The sequence below is a fragment of the Bufo bufo genome, chromosome 8 (assembly GCF_905171765.1).
Source record: "Bufo bufo chromosome 8, aBufBuf1.1, whole genome shotgun sequence".
Lineage (NCBI taxonomy): Eukaryota > Metazoa > Chordata > Amphibia > Anura > Bufonidae > Bufo > Bufo bufo.
Window position 1 is genome coordinate 199,795,715 of NC_053396.1, and position 19,681 is coordinate 199,815,395.

The following is a 19,681-nucleotide window of genomic DNA, read 5'->3' on the forward strand; positions in this document are numbered from 1 at the left end:
TGGTGTGATGGCGTTTACACTGCCTGGTCCTGTCAAAGTGGAGAGGGCGTTGCAGTTGCACAGAGAGCAGAGCCTCTAAGTGTAATGAAAACGCCCCCGTTGCACCTAGAGGCTCATTTGCATATATTAAAACATCATTGTTCTCAGTAATGCGGGCACATAGGAACATGGGACCAACACAGATGCCTTCAGCTGCCAACGTGTCAGCCAGTGTCCTAGGTACAAACCTGCTGACAGATGCTCTTTAATTTAGTGTTTGAGACAGGAGAATCACAGTCACTGGGGAGCGGGACAGTCTGGAAAGTACTCGCTGTACGTCGGCGCTGTATAGAGAATGGGTGAACGTGTAAGATACACAAATGTTTATTCAGCCATCATGACGTTGATATAAGGCATTTATCATCTACAGGCACAAATGTCACAGTTATAGGTTCACATCCCAACGAGGACAATATAACAGGTATAAACGTGGGATTCTTCACGTGGGGGGTGGGGGCATACAAGGGGAGAGGCAGCACGCTCTCTGTGGCATTAAAGGTCTTGAAGCCTAGTATTTGTGTTCAGAATAGGGGGTTTTAAAGGAGAATATAAGGGCAGATCTCTCCCTCGTCAGGATTTTGCTACGGCTCGTTACTAGTGTTGAGTAGGAGAATTAGATTTGTAAATAGGTCAATACAAATCTGCACTTCTCCTTCTAAATCTAGCTCTGGTGTGGCTAAGACTGCTGCGCTGCCCCCTGCTGGCTGAACGCTCCGTGTGATTCTTAGAGGTGAGGTACAAACGTAGATGAAACGTTTCATTGGCTGAGGTCGGACATTACTGGCACTGAAAACGAGCCCCCTGGCCATTCAGGATTTGGTAAGCCATGGGATCTGCATAGCTCAGAAGGAGTGACGTCTAGATGTAGGACTATGGTAATAAAATAAAAACGTACAAAACATTAAAAAACACAGAAGCATCAACTCAAAATACGTGCAACAATGGGAGGAGAACAGTCGCCCCCGGAACACAGTGACGAGAAACATGGGTGCAAATCTTCATCCAAACAGGGAGACGCGGTGGTAATACACGTAGTGAGGACGTGGAGAAATCTCAGAGGCACCGTGAAGAGAAGGGCGATGGATGCCGCATCGAGGGTCTTCACTCAGCACATGCGTCCAGGCCTCTTCTTCATACTCTAGAAGACAGAAAGAATCGGTTAGGGCACTCACACTGGCGGTTTTCTTTTCCGGCACCGAGTTCCGTCCTAGGGGCTCAATACCGGAAAAGAACTGATCAGTTTCATCCCCATGCATTCTGAATGGAGAGCGATCCGTTCAGGATGTCTTCAGTCACTGAATGGCGTTTCGGACGGAGGAAATACCGCGCAGCATGCTGCGGTATTATCTCAGTCCACAATTCCGGATCAGTTGCCTGAATACCGGATCCGGCATTAATTTACATAGAAATGCATTAGTGCCGGATCTGTCCTTCCGGTCTCCGCATGCGCGGACTGGTAAAAATGTGAAAAAAAAAACTATATAAAAAGGATCCGTTTCTCCGGATTACACGCGGAGAGACAGATCCGTCTACAAATGCTTTCAGTTTGCATGCAGATTGCCGGATCCGGGAGGCAGTTCCGGCGACAGAACCGCTTGCCGGATCACTCTGCCGCAAGTGTGAAAGCAGCCTTAGAGTTGGTGTCCAGATGAGAACTGACCCCGCAAACTGGGGTGCGGCCTGGGATTACACGTGAAGAACACGGGAATTTGGGGCGTTTTTCTGAATTCTTTGACGGCTTAAAGGAACATTAAATCTAGAAAAGCAACGGGGCGGTGGGAGGTTATGGAGAGTGCAGAAGGCAGGAGAGAGTCCTTCACGTCCCGGCCAATGTCTCTTGGGCCCTGTTCACATCATGTTTGGAGCCTACATGTGGCGCACCCATGATCAGGCAGTGTTCAGCTAAGAAAACACAAAACGGCGCACCATGGGTTAATGGCGTACGTGCGCACCTTGTGTGGTTGTGCTATACGTGGGCACAACTCTAGTGAAAGCTTATCAGGGGTTACTTCGATCCCCTTTTTAGATGGATGGTGGGATGCCAGGCGGGAGGCTCCTGCTGCAGCCAGCTGTCTTAGGCCTCTTTCACACTTGCGTTGTTGGGATCCGGCATGCACTTCTGTTGCCGGAGGTGCCCGCCGGATCCGGAAAAACGCAAGTGTACTGAAAGCATTTGAAGACGGAACCGTCTTCCAAATGCTTTCAGTGTTACTATGGCACCCAGGACGCTATTAAAGTCCTGCCATAGTAGGAGCGGGGAGCGGTATACTTACAGTCCGTGCAGCTCCCGGGGCGCTCCAGAATGACGTCAGAGCGCCCCATGCGCATGGATGACGTGATCCATGCGATCACATGATCCATGCGCTTGGGGCGCCCTGACGTCACTCTGGAGCGCCCGGGGAGCCGCACGGACTGTAAGTATGCTGCTCCCCCGCTCCCCACTACACTTACCATGGCAAACAGGACTTTAGCGTCCCGGCAGCCATGGTAACCACTCTGAAAAAGCTAAATGTCGGCTCCGGCAATGCGCCGTAACGACGTTTAGCTTAAGGCCGGATCCGGATCAATGCCTTCCAATAAGCATTAATTCCGGATCCGGCCTTGCGGCAAGTGTTCAGGATTTTTGGCCGGAGCAAAAAGCGCAGCATGCTGCGGTATTTTCTCCGGCCAAAAAACGTTCCGTTCCGGAACTGAAGACATCCTGATGCATCCTGAACGGATTTCTCTCCATTCAGAATGCATTAGGATAATCCTGATCAGGATTCTTCCGGCATAGAGCCCCGACGACGGAACTCTATGCCGGAAGAAAAGAACGCAAGTGTGAAAGAGCCCTTACACCCAGACACAGAACACAAAGGAGGAGGAGAGGACATTTCCAAGTGATTGGACCTCAAGATACAGAAGATTTCATTATGTATTTCCCAGTTTGAATAGTAAAAGGAGGAAAATAACTGGTGGAAGTGCTGGGATCTTTTTTTATTTTACTTTTCTTTTTAGCATTTTCTATGTTTAATGTTCCTTTAAGTGACTTGCGCTCTCCAAGTTTAGGGCTCCTTTAAGACAGAGATTCTCAACCTGCGGCCCTCCGGCTGTTGTAAAACTACAACTCCCACCATGCCCTGCTGTAGGCTGCCCGGGCATGCTGGGAGTTGTCGTTTTGCAACAGCTGGAGGGCCACAGGTTGGGCATCCCTGCTTTAAGAGAACGTCTATGGATGCCTAAGAGCTGAGATTGCCGAAAATGAAGGCGCGAATCCCCCTCGGTTTTGCTCGGAGATAAAGCTCCATGGAAATGAATAGAAGAAAGCTGTGGAGGAGGGAATATCTGACCAATGGCAGAATCTCAGACGGCGCCCGCGGCAGAGCTTCAGGTGTTAGTAATGGGGATCGCTCACATGCAAACGCTCACCCTCGGGTACATGCAGTGGGGGGAGCGTAACCAAGCGGCTCATCTTAGAGCAGGGGTACATAATCTTTCCTGGTCCAAGTGTCACATTGTCAGATTGTACCACTCCCAATGGCTGCAAACAATCTTAAAGGGGTATTCCCATCTGAGACGCCTATGGCATAACGGTTGACGGGAGGGTCTCTTCCTATCACAGCTCAGGAGGAGTGACCTTTCTGCTGCAGCTCTCTTCCTATCACAGCTCAGGAGGCGTGTCCTTTCTGCTGCAGCTCTCTTCCTATCACAGCTCAGGAGGCGTGTCCTTTCTGCTGCAGCTCTCTTCCTATCACAGCTCAGGAGGCGTGTCCTTTCTGCTGCAGCTCTCTTCCTATCACAGCTCAGGAGGCATGTCCTTTCTGCTACAGCTCGTCCTATCACAGCTCAGGAGGCGTGTCCTTTCTGCTGCAGCTCTCTTTCTCTCACAGCTCAGGAGGCAGTTGAAGGATGAACTTATCTATGTCTGACATGCATGAGCCCCAAGGCGATAACGGCAACTTCCAGCACCCAGCAGGCTCCATTCACTTCTATGGGAGTTTCTGGACCCCTGGTGTATAACGTAATCCACAACACAGTACACACCCATCTACACACTAAGGCCCCTTGCAGACGAGCATGAGTGGATTAGGTCTGGATGCGTTCAGTTAAAAAAATGCGCAATTTCGCAAACAAGTTCATTCAGTTTTGTCTGCGATCGCATTCAGTTTTTATCGCACGGGCGCTATGCGATTTAATGCGTTTTGCACACGCGTGATAAAAACTAAAAAGGTATACAAACAACCATCTGTGAAAAACGCATTACATCCGCACTTGCTTGCGGATGCGATTTTCACGCAGCCCCATTCACTTCTATGGGGCCAGCGTTGCGTGAAAAAAAACGCAGAATATAGAACATGCTGGGATTTTCACGCAACGCACAAGTGATGCGTGAAAACCAACGCTCATGTGCACAGACCTATTGAAATGAATGGGTCCGGATTCCGTGTGGGCGCAATGCGTTTGCATCACGCATTGCACCCGCGCGGAATACTCGCTCGTGTGAAAGGGGCCTAAGGATTCTTTACATGCTGTCTTTGGGAGTAGCACAAGTCTGGCAATGATGAACATGGGTCAAGAACAGGCATTGGAGCTGGAAATGAGGGATTCTAGGAGAGCAGGCAAAAAAAGAAAGAAAGAAAAGAAAGCGCCAGCAGAGTATTCAGCATGTCAGGTGGGAAACGGTTGTAACTCATGCCCGTTTGTAGATCGGGGGGTAGGATTGTGCCATAGACAGGATGCAGGTTTTAGGGTGAGCAAACACTTGGACGTGTAACCTGGAGAGATGTAGGGAGCACTCACAGTGCCGCTGGCCCCTGGTCACACTGAGATCAGTGGCTGGCCCAGTTTTCCATCCAGATGAAGGTTCTTCCCGTGACAGGACAGCACAATAAGAAGAAGTCATGTCAAGCTCCGTGGCGCGTTTCGGTGTTACACTGCAGGCACATGTGTGGTCTTCCATGACTTGGAGCTCCTGCCGCTCCTACAGGCCGGGGGCCCACAGATACCGCCCTCTGGATTATCCCATAAGCTATGTAGATATCCCGCAAAGCTTATCCAAGCTGTGCCAAATCTTTGGCTGCAGGAGCTCGAGTCATGGAGGGGCGTACAATAAATCAAGTGGTCCCCAGTGATAGATCTACGAATGAAAACTTTTGTCTGTTCAGGATTAATAAAAAGACCAGTTTTTTCCCCCCAGAAACAGCGCTACCTCTGTCTATAGGCTTTGCCTGGTACTGCAGTATTCAAATAAATGGAGGTAAGCGGCAGTACCAAACTCATCCCATGGGAGCGGCTGGTGCTGTTGCTGCAGACCATTTTCTGTCACCCTGGACAGCTGAAAGATGATTTGATTGGTATCAATCACCCACCTTCTTCCCAGTATAAACACATGGCTAAGCATGCATGCTAGCTTGTTGTCCACTTTGGACTAGCCCTTGGTGATCGCCGGGGGCTTTCGCAGCCAGACACCCCCTGTGATCCTCTGCAATCACTGATGGAAGCAAAGTGGGAAGGGGCACTACCTGGTGCCCACCTTCCTATACACCCCAACAGGGCATCATATAAATGTGACAGAGGGGTCTCCCAGTTAGGAACACCCCTCCTCTACAAGCCAGAAAGGACCGTCTCCTATTTTGGGGGGCCGCTCCATCCGTGTACTACATGGACAGTCAATGTTACATTTCCACTATAGGGGCCACAGCAAGGAAAATGGGGGTCTTGGTAGCCGGATCTGAAATGATCAGCGCAGTTTTCAGAAAACTTTTGATACGTCCTAGAGACACATGAAAAGTTTTGATCGGTGGGAGTCTGAGCGCTGAGACGCTAGAGCGAGGAGCAGGAAGCGTTCCCATAAAGTCTATGGGCCTGCCTCCTTCTGTAGCTTCTCGCTCCTCATTCTATTTTCTACTTCCCGTACACGATTACGGGGGGAGGAGGAGGAGGAGCAGCCATCTTGCATAGGCGGCTGCTGCTCCCTCACAAGCATTCAGCGATTTGCTTTACAGCAGCCACACGGACCATGGCCTGGGGATGTCCACCGACTTCTATGGGAGAGTGTTGTGGGCATGCTCTGTGACCTGTGCAAAGGTCATTGTGCAGGGAGGGGACAGATGTTACCTCTGACCATATTTTTCTCAATGGGGGAGAAAAAACAATAAATGTATATTTTCTATCAAGGACGTATAACAGGACAGGTTTTGCGAGCTAGGATTTACTGTCCCCGCATGGACTACATGACACCTGATGACTACTGACCTGGCTGATGCTAATGCCGGTCAGCTTCTCCACCGTCTCCGGAAGGCGGTTGAGTATATCCAGGACTTCTCCTGTCACTTTGGCGGCTCCGATCTCGCTTCCACCACTGGACACCATTTTAATCTTCTTCACCTTAGTGAAGGGCTTGCTGATCTCCTCTACGACCTGGAACACAAAATGTGGGTGCACCATAAGATAATGGAGTGGGGACACAGCGCTGGGAGGCCTGCCATACAACAGGGGACATAATGGCCATACACACTAGATGTACGTCAGCCGTACCTGCCAATGTGTATAGGGCTGTGAAGGAAGGATCGGCCATGCTGGATTTCAACATGCCTGATCCTTTGCACGGACAAGGAAGTAAACCGCCACTAGGTGTCCGGCGGTGTCTTTTTCCCCCTTTCCCGATTGAACCAAGCATGCATGTATATGAGTTGAGCTGGAAAAAACACCTGTCAGACACACAAGGGTGTAAACCTCCTGCGTGATTCTGGTTGGGGCCGTCCACCATACATGATGTCCAGTACGCTACGTGGCAGCTCTGCTGGACGGAGGAGGTTATATGCAAAGCATCATGGTCATACATTTTCAGTCATAACAGTTTACCTCGGGCAACTTCTCTAGCAGCATGTCCACTATGGCGGCCTCTTGATATTGTTCGAAGGCTTCCGCCTTCTTTGCCATCTGCAGAGCATCAGCTCGAGCTCGGACTTCTACCGCATAGGCCTGAGCGTCTCCCTTTATCTGCAGTGATGCAGAGAGAAGAATAACTTATAAGAATCCAACAGCTTGCACTTTAATCTGACGTGCACACGGGATGGGTACTGACCCTGATGGACTCTGATTCTGCCTCCGCTTCGGTAATTAGCTTCAATCTGAAAGTCAACAATATTGTGTGAGGCAAGAACAGAGGACGTGTAAGGGCTCTTTCACATGAGCCGTTGCCGTGCGGGTAATCTGAAGCGTAAAAGAGAGCCAAGCCCCGTTCCGGACAGCAGAGACACGGAGCATTAACATGATCGATCATTCTCCGTGCCTGTCTCTGACCTTTTTACTACAAAATCACAGTGAGATAAAGTTGTCACCGTGAATTAATCAATTATGTTAATGCTCCGTGTCTTGGCTCTCCGGGGCTTAGCTCTCTTTCACGCAGAGGATAACGCGCACGGAATCCACTCGTGTGAAAGAGCCCTAAGGGGGATACCGTGAACATCACTCACCTCTCGGCCTCGGCGATCTTCTCCAGGCGGTAACGTTCAGCTTCTGCAGGCTTTCTGATTCTGGCTTCCAGCTCCTTCTCCTTGCGGCTGATTTCTTGATCTTGCAGTTGGATCTGCTGGGCTCTTTCCACCACCTGGACCTGAACTTTCTGCTCCTCAATCTTTTGCTTAGTTTTAGCTACCTAAAAAGAAATAAGCGAGTGGTTACCCACCTGCCCCTAAGTGATGTACGAAAAGGATGGGGAAATGGCGATGTCTGTACCTGTAACTGATAGGCCAGGTCGCTCTCTGCTTTCCGGGTGTTAACCTCCAGGTCGTACATGGCTTTCTTCAGCTCATAATCTCGCTGGGCCTTTGCCATCTCTATTTCACTGATGTACTGAGCAGACACCTTTGCTTGTTGAGCCTCCGCTTCCTGAAATATGAGGTTATGCTTCTGGTTAGTGAACGGTTTAAGAAACCAAGGCTCCCCTTTAACTCCCCTGTAGTTTTTAGGTACAAAATGTTGTTGTCAGGAATATGGATTATCATTTATTGGCAGCCCTGATGGTCAGTTGATTCACCTTTTGGCTTGTACACAGTCAGTGTACATGCAAAATATGTTCTCACCCCCAGCCATCTGATTGTCAGCTAGCAAGGGAGAAAGCCCCAGGGGTCCAGGCTTCAAGGAGACCCCAGGTGGATAATGTCACACCTCAACCAGCCAGTTTGGAGGCAAGCTAATCCTGCAGGAAAAAACCCCAGCAGGGGGTCTCAGCTCTTGCCCAGGATCGATACCTCGCAGACATGTTGGCACCTACATTTCATAAAGAATTATGAATCGTCCATCCATCCCAGGCAAAAATGCGATCCTGGGGGAAAGCTGAACATCCACGTAGTCCTGGCTTGAGGCTAGGATGCCCGGGAGGGGAGATATACATATCTCCCCACAGAAACAAAATAACGGTACCATGCCAGAACCCAGGCGGATCAATTGGGCCCGGAACCATCTTCCTGTGACATTCTGGTCTGGGGCTATGAGCCCTAAAAGGTTTTATGGGTCATTTGCTGCCAGCACCAGAGAAGGAGGAGGGGACCCTACCCCTAGGTGGGGAGAGGAGCGGCCAGCTACAGGTCAATAAGCCCATGCAAACCAGCGGGCGGCGTCTTTTTTGAAGGGGGTCACATCGTGCCAATGTGTTTGGAGAGACCGGGAACCAGCTGACCTCACTGCCCCCACGTGACTGCAGCCAAGGACTATTCCACCATTATAACCCCAAAGGAACTTGCATCTTACCCGGTAACTGACTTTTGCTCTGCTTTACCCTGTTGTACCTATATCACCTGTATCTGTAACCTCAGACCACTGTATACAGTCAGGTCCATAAATATTGGGACATCGACACAATTCTAACATTTTTGGCTCTATACACCACCACAATGGATTTGAAATGAAACGAACAAGATGTGCTTTAACTGCAGACTGTCAGCTTTAATTTGAGGCCATTTACATCCATCAGGTGAACGGTGCAGGAATTACAACAGTTTGCATATGTGCCTCCCACTTGTTAAGGGACCAAAAGTAATGGGACAGAATAATAATCATAAATCAAACTTTCACTTTTTAATACTTGGTTGCAAATCCTTTGCAGTCAATTACAGCCTGAAGTCTGGAACGCATAGACATCACCAGACGCCGGGTTTCATCCCTGGTGATGCTTTGCCAGGCCTCTACTGCAACTGTCTTCAGTTCCTGCTTGTTCTTGGGGCATTTTCCCTTCAGTTTTGTCTTCAGCAAGTGAAATACAGCTCAATCGGATTCAGGTCAGGTGATTGACTTGGCCATTGCAGAACATTCCACTTCTTTCCCTTAAAAAACTCTTTGGTTGCTTTTGCAGTATGCTTTGGGTCATTGTCCATCTGCACTGTGAAGCGCCGTCCAATGAGTTCTGAAGCATTTGGCTGAATAAGCAGATAATATTGCCCGAAACACTTCAGAACTCATCCTGCTGCTTTTGTCAGCAGTCACATCATCAATAAATACAAGAGAAGCAGTTCCATTGGCAGCCATACATGCCCACGCCATGACACTACCACCACCATGCTTCACTGATGAGGTGGCATGCTTAGGACCATGAGCAGTTCCTTTCCTTCTCCATACTCTTCTCTTCCCATCACTCTGGTACAAGTTGATCTTGGTCTCATCTGTCCATAGGATGTTGTTCCAGAACTGTGAAGGCTTTTTTAGATGTTGTTTGGCAAACTCTAATCTGGCCTTCCTGTTTTTGAGGCTCACCAATGGTTTACATCTTGTGGTGAACCCTCTGTATTCACTCTGGTGAAGTCTTCTCCTGATTGTTGACTTTGACACACATACACCTACCTCCTGGAGAGTGTTCTTGATCTGGCCAACTGTTGTGAAGGGTGTTTTATTCACCAGGGAAAGAATTCTTCGGTCATCCACCTCAGTTGTTTTCTGTGGTCTTCTGGGTCTTTTGGTATTGCTGAGCTCACCGGTGCGTTCCTTCTTTTTAAGAATGTTCCAAACAGTAGTTTTGGCCACGACTAATGTTTTTGCTATCTCTCTGATGGGTTTGTTGTGTTTTTTCAGCCTAATGATGGCTTGCTTCACTGATAGTGACAGCTCTTTGGATCTCATCTTGAGAGTTGACAGCAACAGATTCCAGATGCAAATAGCAGACTGGAAATGACCTCTGGACCTTTTATCTGCTCATTGTAATTGGGATAATGAGGGAATAACATACACCTGGCCATGGAACAGCCGAGAAGCCAATTGTCCCATTACTTTTGGTTCCTTAACAAGTGGGAGGCACATATGCAAACTGTTGTAATTCCTGCACCGTTCACCTGATGGATGTAAATGGCCTCAAATTAAAGCTGACAGTCTGCAGGTAAAGCACATCTTGTTTGTTTCCTTTCAAATCCATTGTGGTGGTGATAGAGTCAAAAATGTTAGAATTGTGTCGATGTCCCAATATTTATGGACCTGACTGTATATTCTGTGTGTATAGTGTTATATCTAGTGTGCCCTTAAGCCGATTAAATATATAATTTAGGCCTCTTTCACGCGACCGTATGGCTTTTTAAGTGTTTTGCGGGCCGTTTTTCCCGGATCAGTTTTTTGTTTCCGTTTCTCCGTATGGCATATACAGTAATTACATAGAAAAAAATTGGGCTGGGCATAACATTTTCAATAGATGGTTCCGCAAAAAACTGAACGGATACGGAAGACATACGGATGCATTTCCTTATGTGTTCCGTTTTTTTGCGGACCCATTGACTTGAATGGAGCCATGGAACGTGATTTGCGGGCAATAGGACATGTTCTATCTTTCAACGGAACGGAAATACGGAAATGGAATGCATACTGAGTACATTCAGTTTTTTTTTGCGGAACCATTGAAATGAATGGTTCCGTATACGGAACGGAAAAAAAACGGCCCGTAAACAAAAAAAATAAAATAAAAAACGGTTGTGTGAAAGAGGCCTTAATCTGGTGCTGTCTTGTATCTCGATCACGAATCCCCACGTCCGTGTTTCGGCCTAGTTATAAGCTACCGCGGGTTGGTTTCTCACCCTATATAATCCCGTTAGCGGACCGGGCTTATATCAAACAAGAAGCTGGTGGCAGATTTCCCGGGCCGCGGAGGCGCTGTTTTCACTGCGGCAGTGAAAAGGCTCTCTCAGCTTGTTGCCTCTCTGTACCCGTGTAGACAGGAGGTGTCAGTGTAAACTGTACCAAGCTGACCTTACCTGCTCCTCTGGAGGGCGTAACGTCACGCTTTGGTAACCCGTAACCATACCGCGTCTCGGGAGCTCAATGTAGGCGACGTCAAGCGGGCACGAGGCGCGGTATCCGTCACAGTTGTCAATTAGTTTCTCGCTCGCTCAGAGCTCCCTTACCAAACAGTAACACAGGGCTTCCTGCAGCCACCACTAGAGGGAGCTTACTGCAAGCGTGTATGCACTGAACCCCACTGTGTGCTGTAAGCACCCCCTAGTGGCAGCTGCAAGAATTACTCTATGCCTACTGCAACTAAACATTATACTAATACATTACGAAATTTGCACAAAATTTTGGACTTACATTAAAATAATCAAAAGGGTGGATATTCATTTTAATAGTTCTGTTCACACTAGCGTCACACCCTGCAATCAGTTTATGGTTATAAGGGTAATAAGGAAGTGAAGGAACGAAGCAACCACTGTGGAAACATGTCACATGGGGCGCCCGCAGCTCTCCTTGGCGTGGTTGTGAATCCAAACTCTGTCCCTTAGGACAGGAAACAGAGGGAGGTTGGTACCTCCTTTAAAGTGGTTGGGTTTCCTGTTTCCTGTCCTGAGGAGGGGGCGGACGCTATCCAAGGGTGCCGTCATAGGCGAGGGGGGGAAAAAGCAAATAAATAAATATATATATATATTACACTTTCCGCCTACGCCTCGCATTCACAGTAAAAATACCTTAATCCCGGCGTCTCTTTTGGCCACGGCTTCACCGATTCTCGCATCCTTCTGCACCTGCGCCGTCCTGGCTTTACCTAGAGAGTGCAGGTAATCCTACAGGAGACACAGCGGCGGGCTTCAGCATTACTCCTCCATATCTAACCCCCTCCCTCAGTACCCGCTACTTACCTGATCATCATGGATGTCCTTCAGGGTGTAGCTCACCACGCTGATCCCCATGTTCACCAGGTCAGAAGAAGCCACTTTGAAAACCTGCTCGGAAAACTTCTGCCTGTCCTTGTAGATCTCCTGGTAGGAATAAGAGAGAAGAGATTCAAAATGAAAGGGGGGTTTTCCATGATTTTAATATCGATGATCTATCCCTCTCTGCTGCCTGGGTTCCGACTCCTTTGGTACCCCACCGCTACCACCTCGATCCGGTCTACGAGTGTCAACAATGTGCTGCAGCGGGGGTCCGAAAGGAAATGGAACCTTGTGGCAGGCAAGTGATGTGGGACACCCCCCAAGGTGAACAACCCCTTTAAGTGTATGAAGGGGTTTTGGAGCTCAGACCCCTTTAAAGAAATATCAAGAGATTATTCGGCACAGAATTAACCCTTCATTACTCCATGTGCAATTGACATGCCTGTAAGTAATGCTCCCCATGTGCAGATGTCAATGACATCTATTACGCCGTAGCCTACCTCCACGGTCATGTGTGCCATGATGGCACGCTGGTGACCCTCCAAGGTTTCGAGGGCGATATGAGCCACCTCATTCTCCGTTTTCCCCAGGAACATTTGACAAGCAGCTGCGAGCATCTCCTTGTTCTGCCCCTGGATCTTCACCTGCAGGAGCGACACAAAGAAAAGAGTGAGACCCCACTGTATGGTGTGTGCCCAGTATACTGCAGAAGCCACGTCTATCCTGCCTTACCTGAGCAATGCCAGTGACAGAGATGGGGACTCCGTGTCGGGTATAGACCTTCTCACTCTTCACATTCAGCGTCAGGGTATTCAGAGAGATCCTGCAGAGGATCACTAAGTGAAAGGATGTAGACCAGGCATCTCAAACTGCGGCCCTCCAGCTGTTGCAAAACTACAACTCCCAGCATGCCCGGACAGCCTACAGCAGGGCATTGTGAGAGTTGTAGTTTTACAACAGCTGGAGGGCCGCAGTTTGAGATGCCTGATGTAGACGGATATACTTGGAGGAATAAGCAGAGAGGTCATCGAGTCTTACCTCTGAATCTGCTGCACGCAGGGGAGGACGAAGACCCGTCCACCGGCGATCATCACTGGAGGGCTGCGGCAGAAACCTGCAACGTACCAAAGAGGTGAGAATCGGGGATACAGGACTGTGTCTTAGGCTGCTGGGTATGAGACAGGACGCTTCTCCCCCCCCCCCATCTTGTACATCGGGGGCATACCGCTAGGATATGCCCTCAAAGTCTGATAGGTGCGGGTCCTACCTCAGGGACATGCACCTGTCTGTAGAACGGAGCCTGCGGTGGGCTCGGCTATTTTCGGCAGTCCCATAGAAAGTAATGGAGGGCGGCCACCTATGCACAGCGTGCCCTCCTTCACTGTGCAAGCTCCGTCCTAAAGATAGGAGCACATCTCAGCACCTATCAGACATCGGGGCATCATACCCTAGCGATATGCCCCCAATGTACAAGACGGGCCAACCCCTTTACGGCTCTGATCACATTGGTGTCAATGGAAGCCATGACAGTGTGCCCGTACAACAGAGCCAAGCTGAGCCCAGTGCCCACTGACTGATCATAGGGTCTCCATTACTCGTTTTGCTATTCCTACCTTAAAAAATGACGGAATAGATTATGAACCCCCAACGGCAATGCTGGGACCCCTCTGACGCAGAGATTTCACATTATGGTGGAGAAGTGGCTGCACATACATAAGAGTGGAGCGCATGCACTGGTTTCCATGATTCCCTTAAAGGGGTATTCCAACGTGGGACATTGATAGCATATCGTTATCTCCAGAACGGCGCCCCCCGAAGTGAAGGACGGCACATTGCACATGCACAGCCACCCTCTGCCCACTGCTATGGGGGTCTTGAAAATAGCCAAGCGCTGGCTCAGTTCTATTGGCGGTGAATGGAGAGCACGCCACTTTGGGGGGCTCCGTTCTGGAGATGCGCACCTATCTGACATAGCCATATGCGATCAGTGTCCCAGCCCATTTAAAGAATCAGAATTTTGGCTCCGTTCATGGTCTGGTTTATACGCTGTCACATGACCAGGACACCCCCTGGAAATAAACAACATTTTCTGTTGAATGGCAGCAAGCAGAGATCTTGAAATTAGGAAGCTTCAGAAAATATCCCTTTAAAAAGAGGACCTTTCACTACAATAAAAAAAAATCTAAACTAACTATACAGACATGGAGAGCGGCGCCTGGGGATCCCCCTGCACTTACTGTTATCCCTGGGCGCCGCTCCGTTCTCCCGGTATAGGCTCCGGTATCTTCACATGTTCGGGTCAACTGGGTGGAGCCTGCCGGCGTCTCCTTCTCCTATGCTGTTGCGCTGGCCAATCACCACGCTCAGCTCATAGCCTGGGAGGAAAAAAAAACTCTCAGGCTATGAGCTGAGCGCTGCGATTGGCCAGCGCTACAGCATAGGAGAAAGAGACGGCGTCAGGTTCCACCCAGTTGAACCGAACATGTGAAGATACCGGAGGCTATACCGGGAGAACGGAGCGGCGCCCAGGGATAATAGTAAGTGCAGGGGGATCCCTGGGCGCCGCTCTCTGTGTCTGTATAGTTAGTTTAGATTATTTATTCTAGTGAAAGGTCCTCTTTAAGGCTGAAGAATTAAAGGGGGATTTCACCTTTTAGATACTGATAATGTGTCCTCTACATAGGCCATCATTATTGGATTGGTGGGGTCCGACACCCGGTGTAAACACGACAGTGGAAGGAGCCGGGCGCAGCCAGCGCCGCCCATTCTGTAGTGGCCATGCCGGGATACTGCAGCTCCGTTCCCCATTCACAGCCGCTACACAGTGTACTGAGACTTCGGTGGGATTATCACCGGGTGTCAGACCCCCACCAAACTGATGCCGATGACCTACTGTATGGATAGGCCACCAATATCAAAAAGGTCGACAACCCCTTTAAGGGCAGATTATGATCTTACCTGACACAACCATGGCCTCATTCGGTCCACATGTATAAAACACCATCTAAACGTGAAGAAAGAGAGAAATAGTGAATGTTCGTTCCTCTAGGGCAGGGATCAGCAACCTCCACCACTCCAGCCGTCCTGAAACTACAACTCCCAGAATCCTCCTTTCACTTCTATGGGGAGGCACAAGAACAGCAGAGTAAGTATGCATGCTGGGAGTTGTAGTTTCACAGTAGCTCATGTGCTGAAGATTGCTGATCTTTGCTATAGTGATCAGCGGTGTCACCTGCCCGAGATCCGCTAAGTTTCTCTAATGTCTTTGGCCACGCGCCAGCTGCACAATCGTTAATCCGCCGTCTCTCATAAGATGCCCATACATCTTCAATAGCTGTCGGCCCGAACAGCTATTCCTCCTTCCCCCCCGTACACATGCACGCTTGGTTCGGCAGAGCGTGAGTAGGGGGTGTTTAGTATACGAGCAGCATGCATTATCCGCCCCAGTCTCTCTACTATTACACCCATGTGAATAGGGGAGCAGTGCGGCTCCTCGCGTCCTGTCTCGTGCTCCCTTCCTGTTCGTGGCAGTCATGAGACCGCGGACTGTCAGTCAGTGCGACTCCAGATTACACAACTGTTATCGTAACCCCTGCCAACCTGCAGTGCCAGACACAACCCATAGACAGGGGTGCCGCCAAGATCTGTGCACTAGAAAACCCTGGACTACCAAAACCCCCCCCCCCCCCCCCCCCATATGTCAGACCCCCTAAAATCATTGCTCATTTTCCACCGTTATTACACAATACCAACCGCAATCTACGGCTGAACTGCAGGAATAGTGAGCACGCCCCGCCAGGAGCCGACATAAAACAGCTTTCACCACATCTACCGTATGGCCCCCCCTCCCTGACACACTGTGACGGAGTAGTTCCTGCCAGCCGCGTCTGTCTCTGCAGGCAGAAGAGCTGATTACATTAGCGCAGAGCTGGAAGCCGGGATCTGCATTACTGACCTGAGCAGTGAGGGGGGAGCGGCAACACAGGTCTACCGCTCTGAGACTACAACTCCCAGCATGTCCTGAAAGCCTGGGTTTGGCATAATCATTTTTTTTTCCTCCAGTGTGCAGGTGTCCTTTAAAAATCTGATGGGTCCGACACCCCGCACCCCCGTGACCGACACCCCGCGCCCCCGTGATCAGCTGTTCTGCAGTAGCCCATTGTCGGCACTACCCATTAATGGAGCAGTAGTTCCGGCGCCAACTCCCGACACCAGCCGATCGGTGGAGGTGTCGTATCCTCCTCCAGCAGATAGTGGAGGCCTATCCTGAGGACAGGCCGTCACTTGTAAGGGACCCGACAACCCCTTTAAAGGGGAAGTCCACACGCGGCACTCAGCAAACTGCATGAGATTTTTAAAACCCACACGCCGAGGAAAATGTCCGCGCCGAATGTTGCGAGTGGATTTTTAAAATCTCATGCAGTTTGCTGAGTGCCGCGTGTGGACTTCCCCTTTAAAGGGGTTGTCGGGTCCCTTACAAGTGACGGCCTGTCCTCAGGATAGGCCTCCATTATCTGATCGGCCAATTTTTCCAGTGGATTCGTCACGGATTTTGCAGCGGATCCAAGGCGGTGGATTCTCTGTCAATGTAAGGGGGAGGCTGGGTGTGAACCTACCCTTAAAGGGGTGGTCTCACCTCAGACATTGGTGGCTAAGATATGGCACCAATGTCTCACAGGTGCGGGTCCCATCTCTAGAACGGAGCCCGCACCGTGAAGGAGAGTACACTGCGCATGCGCGGCCACAATACAGTCATTTCTATGGGAGTGCAGCGAGCATGCTCAGCTGTTTTCGGCTGTCCCTTAGAAATGACTGTATGGCGGCGCATGCGCAGGGTACTCTCCTTCACTGTGCGGGCTCCGTACTTAGAGAGAGGTGGGGGACATTGGTTGCGTATGCGATGTGTGAGGTGAGACAACCCCTATAAAAAGGTAGGTTCCCGCCCAGCGGATTTTGATGCAGAATCCGTTTCTGCGCGCAGGATCGTACCGCGACGCGTCACGTTATCTGCATTTCGTCCGTTCCCAGACAGGATCCGTCTCTGGAGCCATCCTCATCATCCAAACACAGGCTACAGGGGCCATTGGATCCTATGTAAACAAGAAAGGATCAGCCCCTGGATCTAAACGTGAATGATCAACTCACTGACCGCAAGCAGAGATCTAGGAACTGTCAGAGCACATATCAGACGGCTGCAGGATGCATGTAGATGACACGCCCGCACACACGTGTATTACTGTACATACTGTACCTTGCTATCAGCTGCAGCCGGTGACCTTCCCGATAATGACTCTCCGTCCTCCGCCTGCTGCTCACGGCTTGTGATCGCTCGTATTCCTAGTGTTTTCTTCCCGGTACTGCTCCACCCTGCCGCCCCTCCCCCACCCCTGTACTTACTGACACTGCTGTTGATGGACGGGACCATAGAGCCGCGCTCACCGCTCACAGCGCCATCTGGTGTCCGGGATTACTCACTGCAGGCTCTGAATGCATAGATTTGTGTGTGAATGGCAGCAGCAGGCTCTGGCCCCATGTTGTAGGTAGGGCCAGCAATACCATAGTGCGGAGGAGCAATATACTGCCCCACCTAGGGCTTCCACCTCTCCCGGCCAAGTTAGGCCACATCCCAAAGTCATAATGTGGCTTCCAGTAATAGTAATGCCTCCCAGTAATATTAATGCCTCCATTAGCACCCCCTAGTATTAATAGTGCCCCCATTTTTGCCCCTCAGTAATATTAGTGCCCCCCAGAATAATTAGTGCCCCCCAGTAATATCAATGCCCCAATTAGTGCCCCCTAGAATTAATAATGACCCATTAGCACCCCTAGTATTAATAGAGCCCCCCACTAATAGTAGTGCCCCCACTAATAGTAGAGCCCCCCACTAATAGTAGAGCCCCCCCACTAATAGTAGTGCCCCCATTAGAGCCCCCCACTAATAGTAATGCCTCCATTAGTGACCCCCAGTAATAGTAATGCCCCCCCATTAGTGACCCCCAGTAATAGTAATGCCCCCATTAGAGCCCCCCACTAATAGTAATGCCTCCATTAGTGACCCCCAGTAATAGTAATGCCCCCATTAGTGCCCCCAAAATTAATAACGCCCCTTTCTCTGCTTGGGCAAAAAAAATAATCTCATCTATTTGCGGTGAACACTCGCTGCTCACCGGGGGTACAGGCACCAGACCCCCCTGAATAAGTACAGACCCCAGAATAGACCGCCCGAAATAAGTACAGACGTCAGACCAGACCCCCTGAATAAGTACAGACTCCAGACAAGACCCCCTGAATAAGTACAGACACCAGACCCCCCTGAATAAGTACAGACCCCAGAACAGACCGTCCGGAATAAGTACAGACTCCAGACCAGGCACCCTGAATAAGTACAGACTCCAGACCAGACCCCCTGAATAAGTACAGACTCCAGACCAGACCCCACTAAATAAGTACAGACTCCAGACCGGATCTGACTTCAGACCAGACCCCTTAAGTAAGTACAGACTCCAGACTAGATCCTCTAAATAAGTACAAACTCCATACCAGACCTCCTGAATAAGTACAGACTCCAGACCAGACCTCCTGAATAAGTACAGACTCCAGACCAGACCCCATTAAATAAGTACAGACTCCAGACAAGACCCCCTAAATAAGTACAGACTCCAGACCAGATCCCACTAAATAAGTACAGACTCCAGACCCCCCTGAATAAGTACAGACCCCAGAACAGACCGCCTGGAATAAGTACAGACTCCAAACCAGACCCCCTGAATAAGTACAGACTCCAGACCAGATCTGACTCCAGACCAGACCCCTTAAGTAAGTACAGACTCCAGACTAGACCCACTAAATAAGTACAGACTCCAGACAAGACCCTCTAAATAAGTACAGACTCCAGACCAGACCCCTTAAAGGGAAACTGTCACAGGGATTTTGGGTATACAGCTGAGGACATGGGTGGCTAGATGGCCGCTAGCAAGTCTGCAATATCCAGTCCCCATAGCTCTGTGTGCTTTTATTGTGTAAAAAATCCGATTTGATACATATGCAAATTAACCTGAGATGAGTCCTGTCCCTGAGATGAGTCACGCACAGGACTCATCTCAGGTTAATTTGCATATGTATCAAATCGATTTTTTTACACAATAAAAGCACACAGAGCTATGGGGACTGGGTATTGCGGATGTGCTAGCGGCCATCTAGTAACCCATGTCCTCAGCTCTATGCACAAAATCCCTGTGACAGTTTCCCTTTAAATAAGTGCAGATTCCAGACCAATCCTCCTATAGAGACCCAGACTCTGCAGACACTCCCCTCTGAAGGACGGCTTGCACTCTTCCCAGGCGCCATTGGTGGTGGTACCTTGGAGTGAAGTGGAATGAGTATTTAGTCCAAAGGCAGTGCTCATATGGAAGGCTCCAGGACATTTTGGGAGATTTTTGCGCAAAGTGGGGCCCAACGCATTTACAATATTTTACTCAAGAAAGCCAGCGTAAATTTATAACTGATCTTTGCATCAGCTCCTAGCCGGGGTAGGTTTC

At 49.7% G+C, this 19,681-nt stretch overlaps 1 protein-coding gene across 4 annotated transcripts; it reads right to left on the reverse strand.

Moving 5' to 3' along the window:
- Positions 1–339: 339 nt before the first annotated feature.
- On the reverse strand, positions 340–17,545 carry FLOT1 (flotillin 1). 4 transcript variants are annotated; one of them, XM_040442177.1, is made up of 14 exons: positions 17,395–17,545; positions 15,102–15,147; positions 13,182–13,257; positions 12,876–12,966; positions 12,644–12,787; positions 12,129–12,248; positions 11,958–12,053; positions 7,759–7,911; positions 7,497–7,678; positions 7,106–7,151; positions 6,883–7,020; positions 6,274–6,438; positions 4,819–4,884; positions 340–1,177 (listed from the first exon to the last, which is right to left on the reverse strand). In XM_040442177.1, exons 2-13 carry the CDS (start codon positions 15,145–15,147, stop codon positions 4,837–4,839), a joined length of 1,305 nt encoding a protein of 434 aa, XP_040298111.1. In that variant the 5' UTR covers positions 17,395–17,545; the 3' UTR covers positions 340–1,177; positions 4,819–4,836. The 4 variants fall into 4 exon arrangements, with proteins under 4 accessions (XP_040298111.1, XP_040298112.1, XP_040298113.1 ...); XM_040442178.1 differs by having other exon boundaries at positions 4,794–4,884; XM_040442179.1 differs by lacking the exon at positions 4,819–4,884.
- Positions 17,546–19,681: the final 2,136 nt, after the last annotated feature.

Bases quoted from the DNA above. Each gene is read 5' to 3' on its own strand.
- FLOT1 (XM_040442176.1), bottom strand. From the start codon at position 15,147: ATGGTGTTTTATACATGTGGACCGAATGAGGCCATGGTTGTGTCAG. The intron at 12,054-12,128 runs GTAAGTAGCGGG...TGTCTCCTGTAG, and splicing joins AGGACATCCATGATGATCAG to GATTACCTGCACTCTCTAGG. The intron at 7,679-7,758 runs GTACAGACATCG...ATTTCTTTTTAG, and splicing joins ACCTGGCCTATCAGTTACAG to GTAGCTAAAACTAAGCAAAA.